Source organism: Leptonychotes weddellii, chromosome 16 (assembly GCF_054177405.1).
Source record: "Leptonychotes weddellii isolate Sample4059 chromosome 16, ASM5417740v2, whole genome shotgun sequence".
NCBI lineage: Eukaryota > Metazoa > Chordata > Mammalia > Carnivora > Phocidae > Leptonychotes > Leptonychotes weddellii.
The window spans coordinates 6,024,807-6,041,831 of NC_138384.1; the positions used below are offsets into that span (position 1 = coordinate 6,024,807).

At 49.8% G+C, this 17,025-nt stretch overlaps 1 protein-coding gene across 1 annotated transcript in view; it reads right to left on the bottom strand.

Annotated features, from left to right (window-relative positions):
- PLCG2 (phospholipase C gamma 2) overlaps positions 1-17,025 on the bottom strand; it is a 143,268-nt gene that overhangs the window by 66,939 nt on the left and 59,304 nt on the right. The window contains exons 6-8 of the mRNA XM_081807867.1: positions 12,814-12,898; positions 11,322-11,405; positions 2,036-2,079 (exon numbers count right to left, since the gene is read on the bottom strand). Of these exons, the coding sequence (XP_081663993.1) occupies positions 2,036-2,079; positions 11,322-11,405; positions 12,814-12,898 (213 nt within the window). The remainder of the gene's footprint in view (positions 1-2,035; positions 2,080-11,321; positions 11,406-12,813; positions 12,899-17,025) is intronic.

Below are 17,025 nucleotides of genomic sequence, written 5' to 3' on the forward strand. Positions count from 1 at the left end.
ACAATCCACAGAAGCTGCCACCAGACACACTGCAAGTCCCTCCCGGGAGACAAGGTGACAGACCCCACATCCCTGACGTCGGAGGATGCAAGGGGGGGGCCCTGACGCCCGAACCTGGGAGGGTGGGGCCCAGGAATCTGCATTTCGCTGCTCCCTTGTGCTGCCAACACACCCTGGGATCTGCAGAGCACCTCCAGGAGTGTGGCCTTGGGGGACGCAGTGCAGTAAGGCGATGCAGTGATGATGGAAAGCGGGAGGGCGGGGTGCGAATCCAGACCTGGAGGGCCAGGGAGGCTTTCTGGAGGATGCAGCAGCTGAGGGAGTCTCAGAATGAGGAGGGGCTCACGAGGAGGTGGAAAGGGTCTCCGCCAAAGGGAACTATACATGCAAAGGCCTAACGGAAAAGAGAAGGGGGAAAGGGGAGGAAGGGGGGAGAGAGCCATGGGGGGGGCAGACCTGAGCCATACAGCAAATGCTTAGGTAGGGCTGGATGTGGACAGCATTTCGGGGGAGCCGATGCTGGAGAAGTGAACAGGGGCCCATCAGAGGGTCTCCACAGAAGCCACAATGCAGAGTTTGCTGAGCCAGTGAGGGCTCTGAAGCAGGAGTGGGAGCCAGATGAAGCCCCCCCAGATTCTGGGTGGATGGGGAGAATCAGCCCGAAGATGCAAGACATAGGCTTTGGAGCAGGCAGAGGCCCAATGTTGGGAGGATTTTCTGTTTGAGACGAGGGAACCCTTTACCCTGAATACAGGGAGACTCCACCTCAGCCAGCAGCCTGCTGACAGATGGCCTCACAGGAGAGGATGCTCGCGGTTACTGAAATACTGGGACCTCACTGGACCAGCAACCCTGGTCTCTATGGAAAGTGTTTCTATATAACAGAGCTTTCCAGGGAAATCTGTACTTTACCCTGAGCATTTGCAAGGTGTCTCTGTGTGTGTATGTGTGTACTGAGGGTCGGGGGGGGGGGTCTTTTTAAATACAGGAGATAAAACACACTTTTAGCTGTTCCCTTTACTACACACTCAGGGTTCAAAAGTCTAATGTCTTTAATTACGAGTGTATCTGTAACCTTCTTTGCTAACCAGCCTCATGGTCTAACACTAACCTCTTCCTTAAAATACTGCATAAAAATCAAATCTGTTTCATATGTACTTTGCAGTCCTGAGGTTTCTGGTTTAGAAAGGGACAGAAGGATCAGCTGCCAGTGTTCTCATCAATGAGGGCTGGTTCTGAAAAGCAGGCCTAGGTCAGCATGTCACAAATCATTTTAGGTGCTGTTAACTCCAGACCAAACATTTTCCCAGGCAGTTAGACTTGGGAAACACAGAACACTTCATAAATCCCCCACTTGGGGAATTAGTAAGAATAGTGAAGGTCTTGGGGCGCCTAGGTAGGTCAGTCAGTTGAGCATCTGACCCTTGGTTTCGGCTCAGGTCATGATCTCAGGGTTGTGAGACTGAGCGCTGTGTTGGGCTCTGAGCTCAGCGCGGAGTCTGCTTGAGATTCTCTCTCTCCTCCTCCCTCTACCCCTCCCCCAGCTCACTTGTACTTTCTCTAAAATAAATAAATACATCTTTAAAAGAAAAAAAAGAACAGTAAAGGTCCTGAGAAGTCCCGCAGCACTTACACTGTAATAATAATACCATCATCCCTATTACAAGCCCTTTGCCACCCCACACACCACATGAAGCACTTTATATGCGTCGACTTATTTTAGTTCACTTAAACCTGTTTAACCAGGAATTTCCCAAATTCCTTTCTGGGAAAGCAGGTCCTAAGGCATACAGGCTTCTCTACAGAACCTTCTAGGCCACCCTCCCACCACTCCACAAACCCTGTTGCGGTTCATGTTTATCCATGCCACGGCTCGGGAAAGCCAATCCCCCTGTAGGAGACCTTGTCTGTGGAGACCAGCGGCTACCCACAGAGGTGGCCCTCCTGGCACCAGCCGGCCCAACTGGGAGGCTCCACAAGGGCACCTGTGCCCAGCACAGCCACCCCGAACAATACCCCAGAAGAGGTGCCTCACCCCAAGATAAACACGGAAGAATCTTTTTTGAATTCATCAAGAATCTGAAATAGAAGACAGAAGAAAAACACATAAAAAAATAAGAACATTAGACAAGTCAAGCCACTCAATGCAAATGAACAGTTTTTTATTAAAAAATTTTAATTGGTATGACTTATAAACAGGCAAATATGGCAGAAACTTACTTATGAAACAAAAGGGAGAAGTCTTCCTCACCCTCCTTCTTAGTCTTACTCCTGAGAAGTAATCAATCTCAGTAATTTGGTAGGTTTCCTTCTAGAATGTGTTTGATGGATATTCATTTAATTATATCTTACGGTACGTGTGTGTCTCCAAACTTTACGCTGTTTATTTTAGGCTTTACATATTATTCTGCAACCTCAAATAGTCTTGCCTCCCTACTTTGAAAACTTTGTATTCCATAATATGTACATCACTGATGTTAGGTAGCATTACTTAACCATCTTTAATGAGACTGTGATTAGATAAGCATTTGAGAAATTGAGGGCACGGGGCGCCTGGGTGGCTCAGTCAGTTAAGCGTCTGCCTTTGGCTCAGGTCATGATCCTGGGGTCCCGGGACTGAGCCCCACGTCTGGCTCTGCTCAGTGGGGAGCCTGCTTCTCCCTCTCCCTCTGCCCCTCCCCCTGCTCAGGCACACACACACACTCTCTCTCTCTCTCTCTCTCAAATAAATAAAATCTTAAAAAAAAAAAAAAAAGAAAAGAAAAATTCAGGGCACAAATGGAAATGCATCCACTGGCACGTTACAAGCACTAATAATATAAATGGCACTTCTGCTCTGGACCCCCCGGCCCTCTTGCCAAGCTGCTTGGAGTCCAGGATGACACGTGGAAAACCAACCTTCTGGAAAAATTCTCTACAGGCCCCCAGGAAGCATCAGGAGGTCTGTGTAAATCTCCACTCGTATGTATTTTTTTTTCTGGGAAGATAATCTATAGCTTTAATCAGCATCTCAAAGAAATAGGTCACCCAAAAAGGTTAAGAGCCACTCTTTCAGAAAAACTCAGAAGTACTTCCTTCTATTTACGTGCAATTTACAGCATAGCTATTTCTTTATTTAAAAAAAAGAAAAAAGAAGGGGATTTGGGGCAGTGTGTGCTCTTTGGGATTTGGACTCATTTGCCACTTAGATTCCTAGATCGACCTGGTGTTTAAGGCCAGATCCCTTCCAAACCCAAACCCCAAGACTGGTCTCCTTATACCTGGAGAAAGCCCAGTCAATTATCCACTCTATTAGATCTTTAAAGCCAGCAGGTTCCTCTCCTTCTTTTCAATGAAGCACCAAAAAAGCTCCACCCCATTTCAGCCAGGTGGACAGCTGGGACAAAGGAGGTGCCCCTATTGCAGAGATGCTTCCAGAGCCAGAAAATATGGGGAGAAACACCCCAGCTTCCCCTCTCATATGCCTGTGTCTCCATCCTGGCCACCCCACTTGCTGAACCTGCTAGCAGAGGCACCTAGGAATGTATTTGTGGGAATCAGCACCCCCAGGGTACAGAGCAGGGCAGGGAAAGGATTAAAAGCCAAAAGGCTCACCACTTGCACAAGCAGAAGCAGAATTCAAAGATGCAACACAACAGGGCAGGTGTGGGGGTGGGGGTCATGGGGAAAGGAAGGTAGAAGGCAAGAAGATTCCCGGGCCCACCCAACAGAGCGGCCAGTCACACACCCACTGCAGTGGAGGCTGGGGAGAGCGGAGAAGCATCAAGCGGTCTCTTTTGGACACTGCAGCGTGAGATGCAAGGCAAGCAGGCAGTTAGAGGGGAGAGTCTGGCTAAGCACAGGCCCTGCTTGGGATGACCAACCTTCAGACACCAAGAAATCAGAGACCCAGCCAAGGATGTTGTGAGCGAAGTGAGAGGAGAATGCAGACAAATGGCTTTGTCAGCGTGGAGGTCACTGGTGAGATGACAAGATGAACTGCCGTGGGGGTTGGCGGGGGGAGGCTTGGACACATGGCTGGGACAGGCTCAGGAGACAGAGAGGGGGAGGCGGGTGCAGACAGTGATGCTGATGGTGCTGCTGGACAGGTCCCGGGGCAGAGAGATGCGGCAGCAGTCGGACGGGGGGGACGTGTCAGGGAGGGCATTCTATCGAAGGAAGAGGTTACAGCATGTGTTATGGGTACATATGTGGCCCCCAAAAGATCTGTGCAAGCCCCAACCCCTCCCCGCTCCATTGCGAATGTGATCTTATTTGGAAATCAGATCTTTGCAGATGTGATCAAGTGAAGGCAAGGTCCTCCTGGATTAGGACGGGCCCTAATGCCATGACTAGAGTCCTTACAAAGGGGGACATCTGGAGCAGGCACAGACCAGGACAAGGTGGCCACGTGATGACAGAGGCAGAGACGGGGGGGCGAGAAGCACCCAGGATGGCCAGCAAACAGCAGAAGCGAGGAGAGTGGCAAGAAGCAGATCCTCCCCAGAGACGTCAGTGGGCCCTCAGCGCTTTTGGCACCCGGACCGCGAGAGACAGAGGTTTGTTCTCTCTTCAGCCACTTAGCTGGGGTCTGTCGGGGCAGCCCTGGGGAACTCACAGGGCTTGTCGTGAGCTGATGCAGGGCAGCCACAACCTCAGCTACCCCTCGTGCCCCTCTCATGAGGAAGGCAGTAAAACAAACCCCACGTCAGTCACAGACTTCCCCCCCCTTTCTCTGGGAGGACAAGCGGGTGTTCCAAGATGACATATCTAGAATGTCATGGGGTCAGAATTTCAAACCTGGTCTACCTTGGCACTTCTCCACTGTCCCATACGATACGTGCAAATGCACACAGAGTAAATAATGGCATCCTAGCAATGAGAGAAGAATATTCTAGATGCTATAGGCACACAGTGGAGAGACAGCAATTAAGTCATTCTACCATTACTGTGTGGGGTTATGTGGTCAAAGTCTACCAAACCAGGACATTGTTGGCTCTGTGTGACTAGAGGTGACATCCTTGACCCCTTTGGCCCCAGCAAAGGATCTATGAGGTCAGGGGAGATGTCTGTTTTATTAACCACTGTGACATCCTGGCTCAAATGTGTGTTGAATGAATGCCTAAAATAATGGACAAATTAATTTTCTCTGGGGATAACTGAAGGCTACAAGGAAGAGTCACCTTTGACTTCTGATTCCCAGGAGACAAGGGAAGGGACTGTGCCAAAGGATGGGGACTACAAAAGCAAGGGCCCAGAGGCGTCGAGGTCAACCTGAGGTCAGGGAATGAGTCTCCCCACATGGTCGGCGGGGGGCGGGGGGGGGGCAGCGCACCCTCCAGGCTATGACTCGCCCTACACCCTCTGTGCGTAGCAGGTTACGTGAGCCATTCGGTGCCAGGAGGCCAAGGGGAAAATGACAGTGACAGAAAAAGTTAACCAGAGATTCACTGCTGACTTCTGTACTGTGGACGGTTCTCCCCATCCCCCCCCCCCCCACCGCCCATTAGAATAATCTGCAATATTCTCTGGAATCCTCAGCCAGAATACCATTATAGAATGTGACTCACTTCCCACACACTGGCACCCATGTAAAAGCTCAAAGAATAAATATTAATCTTTCTCCTCAACGTATAATCATAGAAGGTTTGGAGACATTTTACTTATCTTTTTATTTGTATGAGTTTCCTACTTCTATGTAGTAAGTATGCGTTACTTTGCTTATCATACAATTTATTGAAACATCAGAAATGAATTTCCAATCAAGGGCTGCCTGGTCCTGTGCTTCAGCAGTGAGGTATCAAAGGACCCCCCTGGGAAACCCACTGACTCTGACCAAGATGGTCCTGTTGAAGCACCAAGGCAAGCTGTAGTCCCTTCTTCCCGAGGTAATTCTGCCACAGGAAAGGACAGGCTGTCCTGGGGGCCAGCTGTGCGCTGGATGCTCTGCTGGGGGACTGCTCTCGACGAGCCCTCTTTATCTTCTCAATAAGCCTGGAGGGTGGGTACCATCACCCCCATGTAACAGAAAAGACTGAGCATCTGGAAACTTAATACTGCTCTCAGCTACAAGTAACACGAAAGCAAGGTTAGTGCCACCTTTAAAAAAGTTATAGCTAATTTTTTTTTTATTTGACAGAGAGAGAGACAGCAAGAGAGGGAACACAAGCAGGGAGAGTGTGAGAGGGAGAAGCAGGCTTCCCGCCGAGCAGGGAGCCCGATGCGGGGCTCGATCCCAGGACCCTGAGACCATGACCTGAGCCGAAGGCAGACACTTAATGACTGAGCCACCCAGACACCCCTATTTTCTGTCTTAACAGGCAAACAAGCAATGGAAGACACCTACATTCAGAGTCCAGGGGGGTGGTGATGGATGGTAGAAGGCCGTGTGTGCTTGTTTTCTGGTACCTTGCAGGGTTGGGAAGGCACCTGCTGTTTGAATCGCACTGGACACGATCTGGGAGCTGATGATTATTTGGGAGCTGCTGGAGAGCAACTCTGAATCTTGGGTTTATGGGAACCCATGGTGGACAGAATTTTAAGGTGGCCCCAGGATGTTCTCCTCCCAGTGTCCACACCCCTGCATTTCCCTGCCACTTGCAAAAGTAATGGGATGTACATGATTATGTGTCTCGGACTGTAAGATGCCGCTATCACGATTGAGCACCTGTCTTGCCGCCTTTGAGGAAGCCACCACCCATGCAGGAGAGCTCCATCCATCAGAGGGAGCTACGGGCAGCATCTAGGAGCTGTGGGTGGCCTCTGGCCAGCAAGAAACTGAACCCTCAGTCCTACACCTGCAAGGAACTCATTGTTCCACAACCTCATGAGCTTGGAAGCAGATCTTCTCCCACTTGAGCCTCAGATGAGACCAGAGCCTCGGGCTGAAATCAGATGAGACCCCAAAGCAGAGAATCCAGCTAAATACCCGAGCTCCAGAAACTGAAAGAACAATGAACATCATGGTGATACTGTTCTGCAGCTAATGCAGAACCCTAACACATTTCCTAAGGTATCTACCGGAGGGTACAGAGAATAGATCATACGGAAGGGCACGGGGTAAAAACCGATGAACAATAACCTGACCACCGCATCCCACAGGGGTGAAACTCGAATCCTGGACCAAGAGCAAGAAGGAAATTAACCAGCCATCCTCACTGCGGATCAGAGCCTGTGAGTACCTGATGCCCAGCTGCCACTAACCCAGTTTGGTGGGGAGGCAGCAGAGCAGCAGAAGCTGGGTATTCAAGCATTTAAGGGAGAAATAATACAAAATCCCCTGAGCAGAGGGTTTGCTTCAAAATCCCCTGAGCAGAGGGAAGTGGGTAAGAGCAAGATGAAATAGGAGAGCCATGAGTTGATCACTGCTGAAGCTGGCTGATGGGTACATGGAGTTTGTTACACTATCACCTCTGCTGATGTATGTTTGAAATTTCCCTGGATACAAATGTTTTAAAAATTAAAAACAAGTTATCAGTGGCTGGGCACCAAAGTTGGGCAGAAGGGAACTCAAATCCTAGCTCTGCAGCTTATTGTATAGTAACCTAGTTTACAGGTTACTGTATAACCTCCAGCAAGTAATCTCTCCGAGACTCAGGCTCTTCATCTGTAAAACGGGGATAACAACAGTGCCTCTCACACAATTAGAGAAGAGAATTAGATGCGCGGACAACACTTAGCACAGCACCCAGCGAATAGTTTACACTTAAGAAATGTTCGCTATGCTCTTTATTCATAATATTGTTCATACAGCCCAGTTAGAGGCATATCACGGGGGACACACATGGAATTAAGTTTCTTGTCCTCCTGCTGCTGCCAAACTTTGAGAAGCTTTGAGGCTTGACAGCAGCAATGTAAGCAGGTGGTCAGACACAGGTTTCCTCAAGCTGGGAACCGATAGCTGCTGATGAGCAGGAACCCACTCCTGGATCTAGGCTGGGGGGTTGTCTCTCACCATAAACAGCTCTGTCTCCCCAAAGGAGCCTAAGAAATCCAGCTGAGCCTCTAAAGAGCACACAGCTATTGCTTTTCTGTGCTGTGTGCTGCCAGCGAGGAACTCAGGAAGTAAATTATATGCTGACCCTAGGGGAGGGGCGTTTACCTGCACAAGAGTAGTGAGGTTTCTCAAGCTGGCCATTAACTACCTATAGAGCTTAGGGCTTTGTTATCCAAATTCCAAGTCAGTTCTACCCTCTAGTGCTAGAGAGCCAAAGTCTTTGGGGCCCCGTAGGCAACATAAATTAGTAGAGAGCTGGGGGGTGGGGTGGGAGCTGGGCAAACCAGAGAAGGCTTGATTCCTTCCTACTCAGAAGTCCTCATGGGGAACTCAGGACCCATATATAGCCACATGTCATTTTTTTTTTTCCAAAAGCAGCAGAAAATCTAGATCTTTTTTTTTTTTTTTTAACGATATTATTTATTTATTTGACAGAGAGAGACACAGCGAGAGAGGGAACACAAGCAGGGAGAGTGGGAGAGGGAGAAGCGGACTTCCCTCCGAGCAGGGAGCCCGATGCGGGGCTCGATCCCAGGACCCTGGGATCATGACCTGAGCCGAAGGCAGACACTTAACAACTGAGCCACCCAGGTGCCCCCAGAAAATCTAGATCTTAATGTGGAATCTCTTAAGTTTTAAATGTAGGCAATTCATTTTAAAAATATTTAAAGCATTAGGCCAAGTCCAACAGAATGCAGGCTCAAGGTGGTATTCTGGCCAACAGAAGCAACCTCTGGTACAGATGTTTTCCCCCCAAAACTGGGCAATCTAAGTTATCCCCAGAGGATTCGGGGATTCTGCAGAAATCTGACTCAAATGTCTTCTTCCTCTTCTCCCTCCCAAACACACACACATTAGCCTTAAAAAGAACTGTAACAAAAGTGCAGGTTGAAATAAGTCTTACGTGGAATTTTATCATAGTGGAAACAGACCACCAATGAGTTAACCTGTGCTGGCAGATGAAATAGCTTTTGTGCAAACCTTATTCTCAAGCTTCGCCTGCCATCTGTCTGAGACAGCATCCTGAAATTTCAAGGCAACTGATTATAAAAACTGTTATTTGCAACTACTTATCTTGAGTGAATCCAGCTTTTCTCAATCCCGGTCAATTGCGTAAGACAGCAACTGTCATTATTCTGGATTTCACTTGTACATTGTCATCAAAACATTTTCATTGTTCTCAAGAACTGATTTTAAATAAAACAGATTTTAACCTGAAAAACGTGTTTTGATCAGCTTTTATACAGTTTTTTTAAATTAAGTTTTCATATAAAAAAGGGCAGGCAGGTTATATAATTTTAAAAGTTTCATAACCAATGACCTGATTTGATACCTTTATTTTACAGAGGTGGCTGAGTGAACAGGAAAAAGATGACTTTCCCCAAAATCACTTGTGGTCAGCCAAGGTCAAGCTGGGGCTGAACTCCAGGACTTTCAATCCCCAAAACCTACAGAGTCTTTCTACTCTATGTGGCAAACCAAGAACTAATATGTGAAAATCAACACAATGCAATGGAATGTTTTACTCTATGAAATACTGTATTTTCCTCCAATCTAGGCAGACTAGAAATGCTGCCCCCATTTCTTTGCCTCAGATACATCCCAAATCCCACAGCCAACCATCACCTATCAAGAAGCCTCATCCTGGGCGCCTGGGTGGCTCAGATGGTTAGGTGTCTGCCTTCAGCTCAGGTCATGATCTCAGGGTCCTGGGATCGAGTCCCGCATCAGGCTCCCTGCTCCTTGGGAGCCTGCTTCTCCCTCTGCCTTTCTCTCTCGCTCTGTCTCTCATGAATAAAAAAAAAAAAAAAAAAAGAAGCCTCATCCTGTGCCCACTGGAAGCCTGCATGCAGAAGGCAATTAATAAGTGTCTTCTAGCAACTGTGTGTGTTCTTTTTTTTTTATTAGTAGGCACCATGCCCAACATGGGGCTTGAACTTCACAACCCTAAGATCAAGAGTAGTGTGCTCTACCAACTGAGCCAGCCAAGAGCCCCCCTTCTAGTGACTTTCATATGCTCATCATTTAAAAATGCCTGCACTATTGACCTCCCCGTTCCAAGCCCTCATTCAATCCTCCCTAAAGCCCAGTGGGGCCGGAATCCCTGCCCCCGTCACACAGATGAGTAGACTGAGGCTGAGTGTGGTGGGTGGCCAGCCCTGGATCACACAGCTAGTTGGAGAAACCAGATCTCCAGCTCCAAGTCCCACATCCCCTCTGCTCTGCAGCTCTGCTCTGGACCCACCTCTGCCACCTGCAAAGCCCTTCTCCGACAGCAGAGGCTCCTGTTTGTGGGGTGTGCACCACCCACCAGGCACTGCGCACCATGCACCGAACCCCACTTTTTAAGCTTTACACTTAATGGAACTTTTTCTTCTCGTGAAAGTAATGTGCTCTTCGGAACAAGTCAAAGAAAACGGAGGTGTGCAAAGGAAAATGCAATCATGTCTCCTGCGCATCTTCCCAAGCCCCTTCAATACACAGACAAAAATCAACATTAGTGTGTATTCTTCCACACTTTTTCCTTTGTTCATAAAACACACAGAGACATATGGAGGAGGATTATTATATCCTGGTTTTGGTTTGGGTTTTTCATCAGACCTAGTTCCTCGCTTGAATCTGCCGCTGGCTTTGCTCACAAAATATCATGAACATCCCTCCAGATCAACCAACACACAGACTCAGACTTCTTAATCAGCTGCATAAGATTGCGTGGTAGGGATTGACCATAATTTACTTAGCTATTTCTCTACTGAGAAGCAGGCAGATGGCTCCCAGGTATTTTGCCTGCCTAAGTAATGCTGCAATAAACAATCTGGTAATAAATTCCTAGGTCCCCGTGCCCTCATTTCTCTCAAACAGAGTCCCCAAAATGCCACTGTCAGGTCAAAATGTATGCATATCTTAATTTAATTTTAAAATGGCATATTATCTTAATAAAAAATATTCTCATAAATAATGAATAAAAGCATAAAAAGAAGGAACACACACATAATCCCTCCACCCAGAGATGGCTCCCCTTAATAATTTGATAAATTTCCTTCCACAACGAGATCATGCAGCCAAGTTAATGGGACTTTTTTACTTTAATAGGCTGCAATTCCAGACTTCTCACATTCCCACCAGGAGGGTATGAAAGAGCCATTCCCCCCATTTTCCCCATAGCTCTCTCACGTGTCTATAATCTAACAGTTGCAAATAGTATATCCCAGTCATTCCCACCATGCCTTTCCTTGACAAGAACGGACACTCAACACTTCTATTGGGTTTCTTAGGAACGTGCCAGACTTTGAAACACAGGGGAAACAAAGACATCATTTGATCCTTTGCTCAAGAATTATCTTACCGACTTTTGCTGCTCAAACATAAGTTTTTTATAGAACACGTGGAACTGCTCAAAGCTGAGTTCGTCTTTGTGCGCACCGATTTCCTGTAAATTAAAAAAAAAAAAGTGACCACGTGATCTCTGAAGTCCCCAGGAGCAGGCCCCGCACTGTGACCAGGCGGAAGGGCTGATCTACAGCCCTGGTTACAAGCAAACTCACCTTCCTCTGAACCTAAACTGTCCACAGGTTTCCTCATGTATCTGCCTGGAGAACATACCCACCAGGGGCCCCACCGGGTAAGATCCTGCTCTTGCCCTTCACAACAGAAGAGATTTGGCCAGAATTCCAAGAGCGGTAATGCAGAACTCCTCCCTCTGGGGGCAGAAGACACTTCCAAATCCAGGCCTAGCACAGGGTCATTCTAAAAGCATGGGAAAACTAACCAAGCCTTTGGAGTTAGAGCTCAACTCCAGTCAAGGCTTGTCCCCCGAATTGCTTATGGTTTGGGTAATTTACCTGATCCATTCAGACCGTCAGTTTCTTCATCTATAAAACGGGAAAACAACCACCGCCCTCCCTAGGACTTCCCCAAAACCAAACCAATAACATCTACGTATCGCCAGCTCAGGAAAGCCTTGATAAAGAACAAGATTCCAACGATGTGACGATCGATGGTAAATGCTCCCCGTCTCTGTTTCTGCCTTCTTAGAATAGTTGGAACGTTCCAGGCAGGTCAAAAGATGGCTTGATAGCCAGAAAATGGGTTAACTCTTCCGAGAGCTCACTGGTACAAAAATGAATGCACTTTTGTGGCTGAGGAAGCCTGTGACTGGGGCTGCCACTGGGAAGGCCACGTGAGTCCTGCAACTGGAGCTAGGGAGACAGAGTGTCACAGAGTTCCTTGACAAGAGTCGGGATCTCTCTGAGCACCAGTCAGGGGGCCTACACATCTTCATCCTAACCCCTTTCGGGAAGGCCCCACCTGCCCTACCCTGCACCATCACTCTCGGAGTGACTTAACCTGCCACAGATCTGCCAACAGCTTAATTACACCAGACTGTAACCCAAACTAAAAGATGGGTGGGAGGACAGCTGAGTGGGAAGTGGGGGGAAAGCCAGGGAAGAGCCAACTCGGACAACTAGGTTGTGAGGACTTGGATACAAAACGCCACGCCCCTGCCAACCAACATAAGGAACCTTTCATAATATTTTCCAAAAGAAACACATTAGTTCGTGTTACTTGAAGGAAAGTAGGCTGCAGAACGGTGAGGAAATGGAAAGGCTATCCTGGTGGGAGCAAGTCAAGCAGCTCAGCAAACATGGTCCTTGTGGAGGACGTCCTCAGCTAGGTCTGCGAATGGGGTGCTATGACCTTCACGTGGTTCCTCTGTCTGGACTGGGACAGATGCATCTGGAGGTGAAGGATTCTCTTGGGCACCATTTGACAGGGCTCAAAGGCTAAGTGACCCTAAGTTCACAAAATCGCCAGGCCAGCCAAGCTAGGAAACTTACCACAAACTTATCTTTGAGGAACTTGGCACTGTTCACTTTGAAGTTGACCAGGGGTAAGATGGTCTTCAACTCTCGGAGGCTGATGCTGCAAAAGAGGGAAACCCCAGCTCTATTGACCTCAAGGGGCAGACATGAAACGTCCCAAGGGTTCAAACCAAGGGCGGGGGGGCGGTCACAGAAGGCCGGAGGGGAAAGGGGAAGGATCCAGCCTCACAGGAGCCCCTACTATGTGCCAGGCTGCCCTGGTGTCATCCAGGCAATAATGTTACCTAACGCCTCCCTACACCTGACCCCCTACACAGGAAGCATGACCCACCCTCGGGTTTCAGAACAGGCAACGGGGGAGGGGTCTGGGAGGGATACGCTGCTCTAGGTCAGAGCTGGGTGACAACAGAGCCCGGGTTTGAATCAAATCCCAAAAGGTATAGTCATGTGGACCACATCACAGAAACCCCCAGGCATGCTTTTCACTTGGGCCAGGGGGCAAGTTCAGTTGCAGAGGAAAGAAGGGGAGAGCACATTCTGAGCAAAAGAAATACCTGTAGCAGCTCTCGTTAATAACAGTAGCGACTGGAACTTCAGCCGCGCATATTCAATGCCAGGCATATTCAATGCCAGGCACCGCTCCGGGGGGTGAACGGATGCACAGACACATACCCCCTCCATGCTCTCACGACCTCCTGGGGTGGGTACCATCACCACCTCCACATCCCGGGTGAGGACACAGACTCAGAAGGTTCGGAGCTGGGAGATGGGGGAGGTGGACTCCAGGGCATTTCCCCACCTCTCCAGGGACAGCACGAACAGTGAGGAGGTGGGGGGTGGGGTGGGGGGGTCAAGGGCATGGCATCCAGACCCCTGCAGCTACAGAGCCGAGTGTCTGCTAGAGCGAGAGAGGGTGGTCTGGGGGTGCTGTTGGTATGGTCAGAGAAAACTGCTCTGTGTTCTGGAGACGTCTGACTGGACCGGGCTGTGCATGGCCAAGGAAGGAAGCCAGTCCAGGATGTGGGCAGAAAATGGCCGAGTTTCCCCAACGCTGTCAACTCGGCCTCTGCCGGTACATCCGGAGAGAAGCAGCACGTTACCCTCCGCAGCTGGCCCTGCAGACAACGAAGTGGGACTCCCGGATGTCCCAGTGTCCCCACCGCCAGCCTTTCTACCTCTAGTCTAACAGCCTCCCTAACATCAGACATCTTCACCTGCAAGAGGCTTCCCTGCGCCCCACTACTACAGGGTCAGCACCAAGGGCTTTCCCAGAAATGAGAGCAACAACATCAGGTGGGGCTGGCCGGGCAGAGAATCAAGCAGGCTGGCTGAGACCCCCTTTCGGACCCAGCCCCCGGGATGTCCAGCAAGGCCTGGCCAGGAACAGAACGAAAAGAGAGGAGCAACAGGGTCTGGTGCCCCAAGACGGGGCAAGGAGAGGGTGTGGCCAAGCTGGTGGCCCTGCAGGGCTCATCCAGCACCAAGGAAGAGGTCAGAGTCCCCTGGGGAACCCAGAACCTCTAGGCAGAAACAGGGTCAAGAAACCTCCCTACCTCCAGGTACAGAGACAGGGGGGCTGGGAGCCAGTGGAGCAAACCAGACCTGGGGGCACAAGACTCTGAGCAACGGGGCACCCGAATCCACCTGCTCCAAAAGTCCCACCTTACAGCAGACCAATGGAGCCCCCAGGTAAAGGTGGGGGCCACAGAGCTTCCTTGGGCTCCTGTGCTGGGACTCTGCCGCTCCACGCCCCCCACTCTAGGCCTGTGGGTCTGGGCTGCACCGCCTGACCCTGAGCCAGGACAGGCACAGGGGCTCCCCAGCTGCTGGAGGGGAAGAATCCAGCAGCGCCCAACCTCACCCCTCTCCCCATCCTCAGATGAAGAGAGTGCCTCAGCAAGGTCGAATCCAGCATCCCCAACCCTCTCAGGACCTCAAGGGAGGACGGCTCTGGAGGCCGTGGCTGTGACCACGGCAGCTAATTCCTGCCAGTACGCACAGGTGTCCCTCCCCCACGCCCTCCCCAGTAAGCTTCCTGCACACTAACACCCATCTCAGATTCTGCTTCCTGCAGGCTCAGCCTGTGACCGTGGGTTAGGAACCAGGGCAATTCCTCTGGAGAGGGAAGGCTAGAAATGGTCCCCACCACAGGCCACACAGAGCCCCTCCCCCTTCCACAGCAGGCATCACTCCACAATCGTGGCACCTCCCCCTGCCGGCCTGGCACCGTCCCAGCTCCTACAGCACCGTACCCCAGCAGCCTTGACCACGCTGCCCCAGGAAACCTACCTGCCACGGGAGGCTGGACCGACACCTCTACCACCCCCGGGGTTCTTAGAGCAGTAAGGACAATCTTAAGCCTCTGTCAGTGCTCACCATAAGCCGGGCACCATCTAAGCACTTTCACATACCCACCCACTGAGACCTCACACCAACCCAGGGAGGCAGCAACTATTAGCTCTCTCTTACAGACTAGAAAACTAAGGCACAGAGAAATTAAGTAATTTACCCGAACTCACACAACCAATAAGTGTTGAAGCAGAGATTCAAACCTCACCACTGCCCAACAGAACTTTCTATGATGATGGCAGTGTTCTAGATCTGGGCTGGCCGATGGGGTAGCCACTAGTCACATGTGGCTACTGAGCATCTGAAATGTGGCTAACATGACCCAGGAACTAAATTTTATTTAATTTTAATTAATTTAAATAGCCACCTATAGCTAGGGGCCACCGTATTGGACAGAGCAGCTCTAGAGGATCCTTTTCTAAGTAGAGTCCCAGGACCACCGGCACCAACATCAGCTGGGAATTTGTTAGAAATGCAAAATTCTTGAGCCCCAGGCTAGACCCAGTGAAGCAGGATCTCTGCTGGGGAGACTGCACATACCTAAGGCCAAAGCCCCCAGGCAGTCCCAGTGGGCTGGGGCCACACTATTACCTGCATAATACCTCCCTGCATTCCTGCTGAAGGAGAGACCCGGACCCACATCCCTGTCTCCCACCTGGAACCCCTGGCCCTTCTGCCTCCTGAAACACAACACAGTCTTCCCTCTGCCCCTGCCAGGCTGAAGGAAAACGGGCAGCCCACCCTTAGCCGATGCAAATTCCATGTTATATGCCCAGGGGCAAAAGGCAAAGGAGGGAAAGAAATGTCCACAGGAGACAATCTGCTCCCAACCCTGAGGCCCCTGCCCCTCCGTGGGACGCAGCCATGGTGAGCCTCCCACCAGGGAACACAACTCCAGGGACCCTCACAGAAGGTTCGCTGGGGGAGGGGGGGTTTCTCAAGGGGTATTTTGATCACAGAAATATTCACCTTTTGCACAACCTCAGAACCTAATTCCCTGATAAGAGACAACTAAACTCTAAAGGCTCAAAGATGGGGGTGTGGGTGGGCGTTGCCTCTAAAAATCCAGCCAAGAGTTACTGTTAAAGAACTGACACTTCTGACTCAGTCTCTGCAGGCCTGGAAATGTCATAAGGAAAGCTTCCCAAGCTAGAATGTTCCATTTGCTCAATGTTATGTCTAGGAATGAAAGGGAGAACTTCCTTTCATCTGACAAACACTAGGAAGACCAAACCAGCCAGACCCCTGACCTCAAGGCGCCCCCGCCAACGTGAGCGGCAACAAGAAGGTAAGACTCCAGGAAAGCAGAGCATGTCTGTCCAATGGGGGACTGCGGAGTCATGGTACAAGGACCAAGAATCCTACAGTGGCCCTGAAAATGCTTCTCGTGAGGGTCACATCCTATGTTTACTTGGAACATGATTCGGTACTAATGTGAACATAAGGAAAAACTGGACATAGATTAAATGACAAAAGACAACTTTTCAAACCAAGTATCACATTCCCATTGGTTGATTTCTAACGTAGGCACGGACATCACTTTCCTGAAGAGCTGCAAGGAAGTGGAGACGTTCTTATGCTGTAACGTGATGTGAAAATGGTTTAATCCTCGCCTCCTTTAGGGTGGGCTGGATTCAGCGATTTATTCCCAAAGAATGGTGGTGGGGTGACTTTACAAAGGGCCATCTTCCCAATACCACCTTGGCCAGGGGATCAAGAGTGACATCACCACTGACAAGCCCTGAAGAGAACACACAGCCCTCAATGTGATGACAGGACAAAGAAGACTTTCCCCTCTGTGATATTCTTCCCAAACACCCACAACCTCAGCCTACCCATGACTCCTGCCTCATCATGACAAAAATGTCAGACCAACAC